Genomic DNA, 16298 nt, shown 5'->3' with positions numbered 1-16298 from the left:
CAAGTAAGAGTGAGCATGTTTTTAATATCTTAAACATCTGTGCAACATTATTCCAAATGTTACATCACTGCATGACCTGTAATGTTTCACAATATTTACATCAAACCATTAAAAAAAGTCCAAACAATCTGAAAATAATGGACTCGGACAAACTATCCCTAACCCACGGTAACGCAGAGAGGAAGAGCCGCACGACGTACTGCAGCCCTGTTTACTGTCAAGTATATATTAGTGGGGAATATATACTTCAATACGAGCTGAAGAAATCAAATACTGACACACACACACACACACACACACACACACACACACACACACACACACACACACACACACACACACACACACACACACACACACACACACACACACACACACACACACACACACACACACACACACACACACACACACACACACACACACACACACACACACACACACACACACACACAAAAGGAAGTACAGTACGATGAAATGCTGCAGACGGCTGGTTGGTCAGGGACGATCACCTGACCTGTTTGTTGTGGTGAAAAGCAACTGGTCCTGAAATGCTTTAGTGTTTCGTTTGGTTTGTGCTAAAAACTGAGAAGACGACATCTGAGGGAACAAATCAGTTTGTGATGAGAAAGATTCATCGTCAACGATATTTTAGTGAAAAGCTTAATAAAACATAAAGTCCTTTATGAATCAAGTGTTTCCTCAGATGTGACCGTCCATGAATCTTTCTTCTTCTCCACTGACGCAGCACAACAGAACAAAGTGTGTAACATGTTCAATAAGGAGGATCTGACCTGACGGACTCTGAACACCTTCCATCACTGGCAGGAGAACAAACAAAAAGAAAACATACACATATAAGGCTTGAGTTCTCAACTCCTGGTAGTATTATTGCCATCTAGAATATTTGTAAAGCTTAAAATAAATATGGAGTACTGTACATCAATAATTTACATTAATAAAAATAAAGACAACACAACAAGGCCCCAAACTGAAAGAAATACTGAGATGTGACGTTCGTGTTCCTGTTGGTGATCCAGAGTCCGGCTGAAGCTACGCTGTGGCTGAGACGCCGTCTAAACATGGTTCACACACCAGAAAGCAAAAATCCCCCGACTGCAGGACCCTGTGGGCTGAGAGTGTGAGCTGCAACTCGCTGCAACTCGCTGCAACTCCGTGTTCACCTGCACTTCCTCTGATCATCTCCATCAATACACTGATTGAATAGAAACTACAGTCCGTCCTGCAGAGCTCCTCCATCCTCACACCTGTGATGATGAGGGTGGCTGTCAGGCAAGGGGCGGGGCTTACTGACCTGCAGTAGAAGGTTGTGGGTTGAAGTACCTGAAATATACCTCACGAGTCTCAGACAAGAGAGTAAAATAAGAGAAGTTGTGGAAATCCTTCACGAGGACCTATTTGACTGCTGACCTCCGTGACCTGGAAACAAGCAGGAGGTAAACTCAACACCTCACGATCAACCAGCAGCACCAGCAGAACCAGGCTCTGGTCTCCAGTCGCTCTCACCAGAAGCTTCGTGACTCAGAGACTCTTACAGTCTGAAGACTGAATGAGCAGAACCACTCTGATCTCCTGGAACCTGAGAGCTCGGCTCCAGCACCCGGCCTGGAAACGCCTGCAGGACTCCACACAGCTCCAGAGACACTCAGGCGTTCTGGACTGAAGTCATCAAAGAACCAGTGACTAACGTTACGTCAAGTCAAGCAGCAGGAAACCTCCGGTCACCTCCAGCTCACACAATCATCTCTACGCTGGGCTGTCAGGCGCCGCCGGGCGCCGCCGGGCCGTCGTCAGCAGATCCAACAGGGTCAGTCGGGGAGGATTTTTCCTTCTGAATAAAACTCACAACCAAAGAATGAAGGTGAACAAGGAGATTGACCAGTACGCTCCAGCCAATCACGTCTCGGCGTCAACACAAAGAAAAAGTCACCACGCTCTAGAGGACGTTAAAGCAGAGGAAGATTTCCCATCATGCTTTGGGGGACACTTTCTGCTGGTAAAGTTCATTCTGTGGTATCCACCATACAGACTGCTGTTCCCTACAAAACTAAACTAAACAAAGATGAACACAGAACGACGGCACGTCTCCCACGTCGTCATATAAAAGCTTTAGGCTGAATCCTTAACCCTCCTTTACGCTCAATAGAAACCAAGACATTGGTACGCTTCTTCTGCTTTGTTTTTGTACAATAAAAGATAAAATGTGCATTAGGTACGCTTGTACATGACATTGTACAATATTTACATACAATTCTTAATAGCATGAAACTTTAGGATTAACTATATACATATTGAAAATGTATCAGAAATATTTGGACTGTCTATTCTTCTTAAATATGTAAGGTAATGCTCAGAGCTTTTTTTTGTTTCTTTTACTATCTTATACTAGAAAAAAATAGTTAATTCAGTGACAAATTGCAACGTTGTTGAAGTGTTTTGTGGAGGTTTGTCTCTCTACAGTCCAAACTGTTGGCTGGTTCTCCAGCACCGTCACTAGGTGGCGCCGTACGGAGGGACTGAGCGTCCTGTTAGCACCTGTTAGAGCTCAGACCAGGCCGGCTGAACAGACACCGTCTCCCAAGGCTCCGGAGCAACATTCACTGTTATCTGGAGATCTTCCTCCTCTTGGGCTTCGGGAGCTTCACCTGCCGGTCCCTCGCTGGGATCTGACGACGAATCAACACGGATGAATCAACACAGACGAATCTACGCCGAGGAATCAACGCGGAGATACTCACTGTGCCCGACATCTTGTCCAGCTCGCTCATGGCCTCGTGGATAGCAGCTTCCAGGTGATTATTCAGTTTCCCTGGTCTGGCAGAAACCAGGAGAGAAGAAAGAACGTCAGGAGCTGCTCGGCTCTGCTGCAACGACCCAGAGCCCCGCCCCCCTCATACTTACTTGAGGCCTCGTTTGGCAGCGCGGTCCAGAGCCTCCAAGTCGTGAGTTAGTGTTTTCAGCTTGTCCGGCTCCACCTGCAGGAAGTTCCAGGATCTTTCAATCACAGACTCACAAAGTGACTCGTCCACCAGACTCTTCTCTTCTCAGCCTGATGCCAACAGTTACAAACTATTTCTTCACAGAAACGCAACTCATTTGTCTCATAGGAATTTCAAATGTCTGAGACATTAAACAGAGTGTAAATTCTTCCAGTCTCAGTGAGGATTAACCCTTTCATTCATCGTTCATTCTGATTGTCCAATCACAGGACAGGTTCACTGCGTCACATTGGTAACACCTGAAGAAGAGGACACTGGAGGTTAAACGGTAGCGGTCTCACCTTGGCCTGCTCTCGCAGCTGCATGGCGGCGCTGTGCACCGGTTCGTCCCCGGCCAGCTTGGCGGGCCACGGTGGGAAGCCCTTCAGCTGGCCCCACACCAGCTCGCCCATGTTGAAGGTCCTGGAGCGGTAGTGGAGCAGCTCGGAGGAGGGCGAGTCGGGCTGCCGCAGGTCCTCCTCGCTGCTGAGGCTCTTGGTGTCCGAGGGGCTGGGCGCCATGCCGTTGAAGTGGCCGTTGTAGTGGCTGTAGTCTTTGGCGGTGGCCAGCGGGCCCTCCAGGCTGGTGGAGGAGCTGGGCGACTGGTCATCCCCCGTTAGGTCCTGCCGAGGAGGTCCCAGGACGTCTCCGTAACCCCGAGTGTTGAAATGGGCAGCAGCGCCGTTAATGTGAGTGCAGCGCTCCACCGTCTGCTCCAGACGCTCCTTGTAGTTCACAGGCGTCCGGCTGCAGTTGTTAAACCGGTAACAATCGTCCAGAAACGCCTTGTCGTGTGACACGGCCACGCTGTGGTCGGAGCCGTCGGTGGGGCAGGGTGGGGGCGGGGCCAGACTGGCTGGCCGCTCCATGCAGGGACTGCTCCTTACATGGGTGGAGCACTCCAGAAACTCCTCCCCACCCCAGGCGTTGTTGCTGTGGGAGTCGAAGCCCACGGCGTGCTGCGTCTCGCCATCCCACTGGCCTCTGGGAGTCCCACGGCCCGGCGAGCGGAAGTAGTCGTTGGTGTCGGTGGTCTCTGGAGTGCTCTTGCCCGGATCCATGTTCTTCTGCCCTCGTCCCGGCCTCACCTGCCGCGGCCTGGCAAGCGGGGCTGATGGCTCTGCCTCCTGGTGGCCGTGCAGCACGGCGCTCACGGCCTGAGGGAGGTTGATGGGTTCCCCGATGGAGGCGGTGAAGGCACTCATGGCACTGAGGGCGGGCACTGGACTGGCCTGCGTGCTTCCGCTCACCGTGGTCGTGATGGTAACATGCACGCCTTTGCTTGCCGCGTCCACCACAGCCCTGTAGATGGCGTCCACCGCCTCCGGTCCCCCGCCGGGGACCCTGTCGGAGCCCGCTGTCCCTCCTGGAAGGCCGTCACTCAGAGGCTGCTGCTCCTCCCCGAACTGCGAGTGCGGCAGCATCCCCTGCTGTGAAGACAACATGGTTACAAGATGCTCTTGGCGCCCCCTGGAGACAAAACCACGAAGCTCAGCTTACCTGGTAGTTCTGGTAGAGGCAGGCCATAGAGGCGGGGGTGCCGCCGCCGCCATCCGTGTACGCAGGGTTGTCGGAGAAGTGCGGCTGACCCTGGCAGGCCGTGTGCGGTGGCGCCCCCTGCTGTAGGCCCTGGTGGTGCACCTGGTGGTAAATCGGACCTCCACTGGTGGTGACGTGCGACTGCAAGGCGCCCAAACCACGACCCAGTGACGAGGGGTTCCCTGCACAACCATCCCAACAGGAAAAACAAGCTCAATGGAAATCCCTTCAACAAGAGGAACGGAGGAGAGTCTCCAGACGTCTGAAACCTAAGATTTTCAATTAAAATGGGGAAAAGATCAAGTTTGTATTTTAGAATATTACTGACGTGAAGCCACAATTGCTAAGAATATAAGAAAAACCAACATTTCCCTTCTAATAAATGTAAAATATTTGGTAGTTTACAGTTTGATTTGAATAAAAAAAAAGTTTTTAGAAGCACCTTCATTTGAAAAGTAAGTTTTACTATCATTGTTATGCGCTGGTCTGTTCTGTAACAGTGAAAAGCAAAATATCTTGGTTCTGTAATTCTACCCAGGCAAGATCAGGGACGTGTGGTTTTACAGCGTGTTGATGCCACGTTGTCTTCAAACCTGTTCTGCTGCGAGACCAACGTAAAGAAATTCATGCCATTGACGAAGCAAAAACATGCAGTTAAGAAAAACAGCTGCAGAAAAACTTAAGTTGTGTTCCTACACAACTTAAGTAAAGAAAATTAGGCTTCAGATGATTGGTTACTTATTGTGTTTCAGCTCGTTCAGTGTGAAGTCACAGCAGCAGAAATGTTTTGCATTGAGCATCAACTTGGGATGTTCCTCATGTGGTGCCACCATGTTGGAATTCACTTCCTGTTCTGGATAACAGTCGTCTCCTGTGCAGCTTTTAGAAGGAGTGAGGAGCCACACGTTGACAACAAAGGAAGAAAGTTGCAAATGAACAGTGTTCGGCCCCAAGAAGCAGGTGGACGAGCTGCCAGATGCAGCGTTCGGCCACAAAGGGAGAAACGTGTCAGAGGATGGCGCCAAATGCACCGTGTCACATAGAACAGCGCCAAATGCATCGTGTCAGAGAACGGCGCCAAATGCATCGTGTCAGAGAGAACGGCGCCAAACGCATCGTGTCCCAGAGAACGGCGCCAAATGCATCGTGTCTGAGAGAATGGTCAGCAGCCGCGTGATGCAGACAAAGACTACGCAAATACCAAATCTCAAAGGCCCTGTATATGTGTGTGTGTGTGTGTGTGTGTGTGTGTGTGTGTGTGTGTGTGTGTGTGTGTGAGCAGCTGGTGCGATGCTACGTAGCTGAAGGGCAGCTGTGTGTGTTCTTCACCCCCCCACTCGGCCGAGCGGCCCCTCCCCCTTCCTCCGCTGCTGCTATGATATAGTGACGGCTGTTGCCGGGGGAGGTTGTCATGGAAACCAAGTGATGATTGGTGGTGCTGTCCGCTGCCAGGAAGCGTGTTGGGGGGGTTGGGAGGCCTGCTGGGGGATGGGGTGGCGGTCAGCTGGGTGGCAGGAGGTGTACAATGAACTTTGGAGTATTTGTTGATGGGGGGGGGGTAGAAACAGATGGTTGGAGGATACAGCCACCACGCCACTGATGAGGCCACTTCCAAAGAGTTCTCACCATTAACATCCAACGCGTGTTTTGTCGCCGTTTTACCTTCAGAGCCTTCAAACGTTCACGCAGGTAGAGATGAAGGTTTTATTAAAGATACACATGAACGAGGCCTTTTTCTCCTGAACGATGTGAGAACGATCTCACATCTCCCAACAAAACAAAGACTCCAGAATAAGGATTCTAAATCCTCAGTGTTGTGCATAACGCTCACTTCCTCTCATCACTTTTCTCTCTCCCTCAGCTGACTGTTGGCACAAGATGCTGTCTGAGTCACTATTTCACTCACCTCCTGTTGACACTGTTTCTCTCCATTACCTTGAACATGATCAGCTACTGGTTCTAGTGAGGAGCAGCTGAGGTGTGTGAACACAGGACACACTAGTTACACCAAGAGCAGAACACACACCATTTACTTTCTCGGTCACTAAAGGGTACATTAAACTGTTCTTTAAAGCAGTCTGAAGGTCTGGTCTCTAACCCAATGAACATCTTTCGGTCGGTGCACTTGCAAGTTAGAAGAAAAAAAACCTCCATGAGAGTATTTCTCACAAACATCAACACAGATTGATTGAATCATCAAGCCAAAGCACCAGCCATACGTTATGTTATATCCTCAGGCGTACATGAAACAGTAAGTACCAACAGGTTGCTCCTCCTCTTCCTCAGCATTTAAATCCTGAAGCTGTCCACCATGTGGGTTCCATCATACTGTGACACTTTTAGTCAGGTTTAAAGTTCCTCCAGCAGAGACTCTTGAACCTGTCCTTCCACGAAGGAGAGATTCTGCCCAGAGAACCAACAAACCAGAACCTCGCCTCTCATTCCAACCTGCAGGTTCCTCAATCCTTCACACCAAAGTCCAGACGTTTTCAGACAAACCATCAAACTGTTGATGTTTCCTGACTGACGCCATCTTGGGAAACCTGCCCCAAGGGATTGTGGGATATCAAAGATGGCGGCAGCTCCAGCCAGAACATCAACATTTAACCGATTCAGGGAGAAAAACCTCCAGACGTTCTCAAAGAAAGAGTCTTAAAGCCTGGAGAACGGTCTGATGTAGTGAAACTGAGGGTTTCTCCACAGAGAATCCAGATGTGCAGAGATCCAGTGGACAAACGGGATCTTGTGACACGAAGCCTCGGGAACCTTCAGGAGTTTCTGTAATGCAGAGACGCCAACAAACCGGGGATGTCCCGCCAAAATAAAATGCTGGAAATACCAGTTAGTCTGAGTGTTTCTCCAGAGGATTCTGGCAGAGGAACTTTAAGTCACAGATAAGAAAGCAAATGAGTATCATCCCACATTTCTCTCTGAACTGAAGCGCTCTTCACCTGAAAGACTGAAAGCTGAAGAGTTTCTAGCGTCACTTTGCAGAATAAGAAAACAGCAGCTGCTTCCTGAACACGGGTACTGAGCGTCATGCTCTCCCTCTGGCCTACGCCTGAATTTCAGTGACTGAGTGAGAAATCCACAGGACCAGGACACCCGGCGACCAGAGCAGGTGTCCTGCAGCAGCCCTGCTGATGGATCCATTATGAACCATACGACGGCTCAGACACTTGGTGATACAGTCCAGCAGCAGGCTGAGCCACCAACAAACAGCAAGTCCTTTCAGTGACACACACACACACACACACACACACACACACACACACACACACACACACACACACACACACACACACACACACACACACACACACACACACACACACACACACACACACACACACACACACACACACACACACACACACACACACACACACACCCATCAAAGGCTTCACTCTGGTCTCTATTCAGGGTCTATGGTTTCTATGGCGACCAGCTCGCCAGGAGAAGCCCTATCTGGGCTGCTTCCCTTAAAGCATGATGCAGATCCCATTTCCATCTTCTTACAGCCACGACTGAAGCTGGAGAACAAATAAAACAAAGAGAAACACTGGCGGACTGACAATTAGCCGAGCGGCTGCTCATTAGCTGTGAGATGGAGGAGAGCCTTGCCGCCTGGGCTCACGGCCTATCACCTCATCACTGGGGGGGGGGGGGGGGGGGGTACTGCACTGTACTCTACAACTACCAGCCACAACATTATGAGCAGCTGATTTACACTGTGCAGGCTGCTTCTGGTCTGTGGAGACATCAGCTGATGGACCGCCACAGGTCTGGAGCAGGTCTTCCAAGGCCAGGGAGAGCTAGGACTGGACCAAGGAGTGAGACCTGGTGGTCCAGCACATCCAACAGATGGTTGGTTGGGATGCTGTCGGGGGAGACTGGAGGCTCACGGCTGTTGATCTGTAGCAATGCTTATGCTGGAGCTCCATGTTAAGGTAAAACCCACATGGACAACATCAGCCAAACGGTCACACTGCTCCACCTGCTTGCCTTTTCCCCATCATGCATCCTGGTGTCTGGTATTTCCCCGGTAAGCTGTGCACACACCCTCCCACCCACGTGAAATCAGAGAGAACCTCATTGATCAGAGGTGCTCATGCTTTAGGTGGCGCGGCAAAGAGTTCTGACAGTCAGAACCACCAGGAACGCCACCTTCACCTGCAGGAACCAGCTCATCCTTGAATGTGACACTGATTCACCTCCGACTTCACTGGACCACCCAGCCAGAGCAGCAGGTTTGGAGATGCTCTGAACCAATCAGTGGGCTTTCTGCCTCCAGCTCTGAGGACACAGTGGTCACCTGCTGCCTAATACATCCAAATCCATAAACCCTGATGGAGATAAAGCTCTATTATATCATTATGGCTGATTGTGTCTCCAGTAACTTTATTGAGGACATAAACACAGATTTGTCAAATGGCACCAAAAACATCATATTCAACAGTTTTATGAATTAATCTTGCATGATGTCATGTACCACTTGAGTCTACCCTCACACTCCAGTGCAAATTGACATCCCCACAATTTTGCTCAATTTACTGTGAATGAAGGACCTAATAAGATGTTTGCATTCATATTATTCGTTTTGCGCTCGTAACCTCTAAACCAAAAGTGGAACAACAGAACAATCATGGGTTCAGATTTTAATGACTCATGTTTGCTGCAGAACAATGCCTGGAAAGTTATCACCAAATTAAATAAATGTAGCTTATTTGAACATTCACATCACATTGCAGGTAAAATGTAAATTTAAAAAGCACATAATTAAAAATAAATAACATTATTGATAAACAGAAGCTTAGTTTTCTGTCAAACAGTGACTGAGGAGATGTAGTAGCGTCCTGATATCTCACCTGCTTCGGAGATGGTCTGCGTACAACTGCCCTCCCCACCTCCGTGTGTCAGCACCATGTTAGTCCGCCCCAGGCTGTGGAGCTGAGAGGGGTGAGGACCAGGATGGGACAGAGGTGGAGGGTTGGTGTTGGGGCGTCCCAGCGGCATGGCGCCCGGCCCCATGGGCCCACAGTTACTCATGGAGGAGGCCTGCATCTGAGCCATCATGTCAGGGTACTGGCCTGGACGAGGGCCTAAGTGACCCTGGGACGAGTCTATGTTCTGGCAGTGCTGCATGGGATCTCCTGGACCCCGCAGCCTCTGCTGGACCAGGAGGTTCTGCTGCGGGCCAAGAGGGCCCATGCCCGAGGTGTCGTTGTAGTGTAGTAGTGGAGCTCCTTGAGACACCGGGCCGGAGCCGAGGCCTGGACGATGGCTGTTCCCAGCCAGGTTGTGAGAACTCTGGCTGCTCATGGACTGGAGAAGCTGGGCCATGGAGGTGTTGGGGTGAAGGTTTCCCAGTCTGCCCACTTTCCGCAGCTGCTCAGTGGCGCTTGGCCCCGCCATGTGGCTTCCTGCCATGACTGGTTTGTTGAGCATGCTGTAAACCATGTTGTTGCTGCTGTCGTGGTTCACAGCAGCGCTACTGACCAACTGCTTCCGTTTGCGCATGGGGTCCCTCTGCTGGGCCATGAGCTTGTCTCGGAGCGCCGCCCGACCACTCTGGCCCTCGGGGCTGTTCAGCAGCATGGTGGAATTTGGCGGGAGCATGGGGTTTAAAGTGCTGGGTCCCTCCATGCCTCGAGGGCCGCTCATAGAACCCGGGGGCCCGCCACCCCCGGCGTTTCCTCCGCCACCTGCCCCCATGCCGGACATAGAAACACCGGCGGCCATGCCGGCACTGCTGTTGCCAGAAGCGCCGAGTTTGTTTTGATTTGCTAGCTGTGCTTTGGCTGCAGCAGACAGGAGACTGCTGGCCGGGAAGGAAGCGGCATTCTGTTGGTTGAGAATCTGGTTGAGGGGCATCCCCAACAGTCCTGGGTGGCCCTTCTGGGAAGCGCTGGGGGTGGCCAAAGAGGATGATGAAGACGAGGAAGAAGTGGGGGAGTACATGGGGTTACCGTGCTGTTGGGAGCCAATGGAATTTCCCATCCCGGGTAGCAGCTGGGAGTCTTTGTACTGGTGAAGAGAGTCCGTTTTGTTGGTGGAGGGGCTGGAGGGCATGGCTGGGCGTGGAGATCCCATCGCTGACCGGGGGGACCGGGGAGGAACCTTCATCGTACCGCATGGGGCCTGGTGCCCCGAGGGCATTGCAAAGTTTCCATGGTCAGACGAGGTGGAGGATGAACGTGAACGATGGGGGGAGGCCTCCATCCTCCCCAGCGCCGGCCCGGCCATGTGGACAGGGGACGTGACAGGGGAGGGAGACATGGAGGAAACCGGACCGCCCTGCTGAGTCCTTTGAACATGGCCGCCGTGCCCCACAGGGCCAGGCTTCACGGTGGGTAAAGGGAGGTTGCTTGGTAAGGGAACGATAGCGGGAGGGGGGACGTTTACATTCAACATTGGTACCTGAGAGTGGATGCTAGGCTGGAAGTTGACAGGGGTTGGAGCATTATTGGAGGGCTGGATGACTGGTTTGCTGGGGATGGGGTCCAGAATGCCTAAGGGGTCCTTTTCAGAGGTCAGCTGCTTCTTCTGAAGGGCACAGGATGGTGGTATGGAGGAAGGGGCCGGGACAGAATGCACAGGGGGCTGCGCTTTATGGTGAAATGCTGCACGAGGGATATCCATGCCCGGGGGAAAGTTTCCCCGCGGCATGTTCATGTTCATGACGGGGCTTTTGGCTGTAGCCGTTGGGGAGAGGGGCGTGGTAGTCCTTCCTGTCATGGCACAGGATGGCTGGCCAGCAGGGGAGCCATGGAGCATCACACTGGGTGGGGAAAGAGGTGTCCTAGTGTTCCCATGGATAGAAGCTGAGCCTGGGCTCCCACCTCCTGGAAAACCACAAGGATTGGTCCTTGTAAAGCCTTCAGGGCTCCCCAAAGCGTCCGCACTAGGAGACTGCGAGCCCTCTCCAAACAGCTTAGCACCGGAGGGCGGTGGGCTCAACATGCCCCCATACCCAACTCGGTAGGGGGATTTCGGGCCTGGTTCTCCACTTAACAGCCTCTGTGGCCGGGAATACCCAGAGTACAGCTCTGGCTGCTGGGCTCCACCCATCTCCTGGGGCGGATACAGCCGCTGCTGCTGCCCCACTGCCATCATCATCTTGAAGGGATTCTTGCAGTCGGGGCTGACAGCGTTGGGCAGGCCATCGTGAGGTTTAGTCCTTATTGCTCGTTGAGTTGTTGAATGCACAGAAACCACAGACGAAGAACCTGAAAGGCAAACAAAGCATGTTTGAGTTTAACAATCACAGGACAAGAAGTGCAGCAATGTTTCTGAGTATTGTCATGATGTTGAGATAAATATTTATAATATCGAAAAGATCAATCAAATGATGATCAATGATGTTGATTGTGTCATTATGCTTTAATATTACGCTCTTTTTCTTGCTATTGTTCAAATACTGTTAAGACTTTACATTATCATTAGATTAGATTTCCAACTGCAGCAAAGCAGTTTGTTGACATTGTTGTTTGTGGTCATTTGTCTGGTTTTGAGCTTCTGACTGCCCCGAGTCCAGCAGGTAGAAAATAAAGTGAAAAATGGAATCAGTCCTGGTCTAGAATGACCACGGATCACTCCCAGGTCTGTGTTGCATCTGTGACTCCTCAAAATGCTCAGTGTCACGTCCGATCTGTTCAAATGGTGAAGTTCGTTTGTTGTAGTGAATTTACATCAGAGTTTGAACAAACCTCCACACCGTGAGTTAAATATGCTAGAATCAGGGACGTATAAAGAATGTGAAGTGATTTCTGACCTAACAGATCTTTAGCTTTGGCAGGACAGAGAAGCTTCTGGATACTTTGTTTTAGAACTTTTATGTTTTATTTGGAGTTTCCAGCTAATTTTGTCATCAATTATTCCTCCTAGAAATGTGTATTGAGTCACTTTCCATCTCTCCCTCCTCTATCTGGACCTTTATCTGAGTATTCACTGTGCATTTTCCAAAAATCATGATTTTTCTTTTGATCAAACCTTAGATTAATTTTCTTTCACTCTGAGGTTATTCAATCCAAAAGCTGCGACAAATCCTCACAGTGCATCGACACACAATACTGTAGTTTAGTCAGTTCTGTGTGTGATGATATTGGGATCACCATGAACTGGAAATATATTGTGTAGCACAACTGGGAACTGCAACAGCCATTGTGAGATACATTAATTCAAGTAAAAAGATTTATTCATGTTTATTTCATTAATCCAGGAAAACAGAAAATCACTGCGGAGTCTTCAAATCACCTGACTGTGTGGTGATTTATCACCAGTTATTCTGTAAATTTCACATGATTAGTGTGATTGTTGGTGTTTACGTCAGTTCAACTGAGCATGTTGGAGTCTTCTGAAGTAATGGGAGCAGTACAGAGTACTTTAGAGGTGCTCATACCTCCTCCTGGACTGGTCAGAGACAGAGGCGGGTGCGTCTCCATGCTTTTGTGCAGCGTGGCCACAGCCAGGAGCTTCCTTTTGTGAATGCAGAGTTTGGTGACGTCTTCATCTGCCTTCACGTCCTCCGCTGTCCTCTGCTTGACGGCAGCCCCGGGGTCGAAGTTGAAAACCTGAGGTTAAAAAAAAAAAAACGGTACTGTCCTCACTCTTCCTGAAGGCAGCTTCACCAACCACACCCTGATGTTTAGGGACCAAGTCTCTGCGGACGTTTTATCTTACATCTCAGGACAGTCAAGGAGTCAAATATCTGCTTCCTCTTGAGTCTATTTGTCACATGCACAGTTTGGAAAAGTCTTGATATTCAAGGAAGAGAGTGTATCAGGAGTATTGGTTTGCTGTTGACAAAGAATGAGCCTGATTGGAGTGTAAAGAATGCAGAGAGTATTTCATTCAGCAATATGTGAACTAGGTAATTATGTTCTGGTCCAGCAGACACGGAGAGTCGGGGACAAATTCAGCAACAATTCCAATCGGTCAGATTACCAGGTATACGACAGAAAACTTCAAAGTGTTGTCTCTTAATCCATTTTATTCCATGCACTCACATCCAGAAGGTCTGGACCCCTCCAGTGATGTGGGTCTGTACACCACCATACTTAATGGATTACACTGAAATCATCCAAATGTGCTTTAATTCACTTTTATTTATGGACGGACGGATGGACACAATAATGAATTAAACAGAAACATATCTAAACAGCAGTGGAAGCAACTCCTATTGCATCTAGAATGGATGGATTTCTTTTGCTGCATCTCTTTCTGCTCTTTATTCCACGATGCATTAGGTATTAGGCATTACAGAGCTTGTTTGTTGCTGGACTCTGTCCTGCAGAGTCCTGGAGATCTGACCACTGGTCAATGACTGGAAAGATCCACTTCCCTGCTTCCTGCTCATTTGAAGTCGCCTGGATTTCAGAAAGGTTATTTACATCCAAATGAGGCGACAGTGGAGGAATCACAGCACATCGAACACCGCAGAAGGATTTCTACTGATTATATAAATCATATATCTAGAGCACTGAAGATGTGTCATCATTCCTACAGCGTTCAGGTGATTTTACACGAACTACAGTATTTGACTTTGTACATTTCAATGTGTTGTGGTGGCGTACTGAATAACTACTGGAAACTGTGTCAGTGTCTGTATATATACAGCCTCGACTGATCCTGAATGATCCCGACCGATCCTAAATGATCCCGACCGATCCTAAATGATGCCGAGAACTGAAACCAGACCAGGTGAACTTTGCTGCAGAGCTCCTTGTTTCCATCATGAAAATGTTAATCCATCCAGTCCTGTCCTCCAGAGTTGTGATTGTTGAAGCCTGGACTCTGCACCGGCCGTTGAGAACTTCAATATTGTTCAAGCCAGAGGGGCTTCACACTGGACCACCAGACCTGGACCCGAGGAGGTCTGGGGGTCTCAGGATTGGTCTAAAGACCAGGAGAGCTTGGATCCATCCTGCCTGGTTCTGATGATCCAGGTGTGCAGGTTGGAACTCCACAGTCTACCTGAGGATGTTCCTGTTTTGATGGAGAGTCCAGCACCTGCAGGGGGCGTGGCCTGTCTGGCGCTCCTCTAGTGTTGGACTAAGGGGATCCACTCATCATGTTTCTAGGAGAGTCCAGTCTGGGTGTACCATCAACATTCTTTCTTTATCTCAACAGTTGGTTTTAAATTCTACCCAAGAGGTTAAAGCTCCTTTCATCAACGTCACAGGGCAGACCGGCCTTCAGCTCAATGAACGAATGAGTGAGTGAATACCTTGTGGAGGATGAGTGGGCACTCCAGGCCGCACTTGCAGGTTCCATCTGTCAGCAGGTAGGTCTTCACCTGGTCCAGGCTGGACAGCAGTGAGCCGCTGGGGCTACACACACACACACACACACACAGAGAGGTGTGTTAGCAGCTCCTCCAGGCAGACGTTTCACCATGGAATCAAACAGTAAAACCTGCCACTCCTCCAGGAAGAACACCTCAGTCCACATGGACTAAAGCCTTCATTCTGAACATTTCAGCTCACAGTTTTTCTCACCTGGTTCGTGGCAGTAAAAGGAGTAATTACCATAAAGTAAAGGTAAAGCAGAGTTCAGGTAGTGGGAGCTGGTGTCCAGGTAGACTGAATAAAACCTCTATTTAAACTGTCCAGTGATGAAGAGCAACAGTCTGGAGCTTCTATCAAACATAAACATGGTTCCTTAACAAAACACTGGTTGACTCATCATCAATCTCTTCTTCTCCTGTAGCCAGCCCCCCCCCCCACCCCCGCCCGCCCGCCCGCCCGCCAGTGTAGGAGTTAGTATCTGGTCAGTAAACACCAGTGAGCAGTGACAGTATCAGGCCACGGTCACACAAGTAGACAGGATTCCTTCCAACACCCAAAATAAACCAGAGGCTGCTGCGCTTCATTGTGGCTGGTAGAAACATGCACCATCTACCTACACCACCTCCCTCCTACACCACAGTCCTCCTACCTACACCATCTGCCACCTACACCACCTTTCTACTACCTACACCACCTCCCTCCTACCTACACCACATCCCAGCCTGCACCACCTGCCACCTACATATACCTCTATCCAGCCTGCACCACCTGCCACCTACACCACCTCCCAGCCTACATCACCTCGTCAGTCCAACCAGCCCCTTTCACAGTTTCCATTACAACTGTAGGGGAAGCAAGAAGCTTCCTCCCAGAGCGTTCAGGACTTTTGGTATCTGGTCGACGCTGTCAACATGTTTCTGTTCATCTCCTGGAAAGACAAGCAAGTAGAAACTCCACCTGAACTCCGCCTGCAGCCTCCTTCACATCATTACTGATTTCATGACTTTTAGTTTGTCATGTACAATTAGTTTTTACATTTTAACGCTTCATGTCTTTTTCATTCCGATGTTGTATTTGGTGTTTTCTTGTCTAGTAACTAGGTTGACCTCACAATTCAATTAACCTGCTTCACAAATGAAGTTTGACTTATTGATCATTTTGAAATCAAAAAAGATTCTTCTTTTGTGATCTAGTGAGTAAAATTCAATAATCATGACTAGAATCATCTTCTGCTGCCTGTTTACCAGGTGACTGTCACTGTGGCTTGTTGAGGACCTGGAGTGGAGTCTTTGGTTTCCCTCAGGCAGCAGCACTGGTGGTGCGGTAACATTTCCTACCTTATGTACATGACCCCTCCTCCGTGCTCCGCCCTGCGCTGCCAGCCAATGGGGACCTGGACAGGGACGGCCAGCCTGTCGCGTCCCACCTCACACTCCTTTCCGCCATTCATTGCTCCACTGGTTTTATGCTC

The 16298-nt window shown here is 49.7% G+C and overlaps 1 protein-coding gene across 1 annotated transcript; it reads right to left on the bottom strand.

Moving 5' to 3' along the window:
• On the bottom strand, positions 1-16298 carry mbd5 (methyl-CpG binding domain protein 5). Its single transcript, XM_080493230.1, has 9 exons — positions 16165-16298; positions 14767-14869; positions 12940-13111; positions 9407-11767; positions 4500-4720; positions 3302-4429; positions 2923-2996; positions 2760-2835; positions 1-2687 (listed from the first exon to the last, which is right to left on the bottom strand). Exons 1-9 carry the CDS (start codon positions 16275-16277, stop codon positions 2625-2627), a joined length of 4311 nt encoding a protein of 1436 aa, XP_080349356.1. The 5' UTR covers positions 16278-16298; the 3' UTR covers positions 1-2624.

The sequence above is a fragment of the Lipophrys pholis genome (genome assembly GCF_963383615.2).
Source record: "Lipophrys pholis genome assembly, chromosome: 23".
In the NCBI taxonomy this organism is placed as follows: Eukaryota; Metazoa; Chordata; class Actinopteri; order Blenniiformes; family Blenniidae; genus Lipophrys; species Lipophrys pholis.
Note: the sequence above shows the minus strand (reverse complement) of the source record. Positions and strands in the feature narration are given on the sequence as shown.

Bases quoted from the DNA above. Each gene is read 5' to 3' on its own strand.
- mbd5 (XM_080493230.1), bottom strand. From the start codon at position 16,277: ATGAATGGCGGAAAGGAGTGTGAGGTGGGACGCGACAGGCTGGCCGTC. The intron at 4,430-4,499 runs GTAAGCTGAGCT...TTGTCTTCACAG, and splicing joins GCCTCTACCAGAACTACCAG to CAGGGGATGCTGCCGCACTC. The intron at 2,997-3,301 runs GTGAGACCGCTA...AACTTCCTGCAG, and splicing joins AGCTGCGAGAGCAGGCCAAG to GTGGAGCCGGACAAGCTGAA.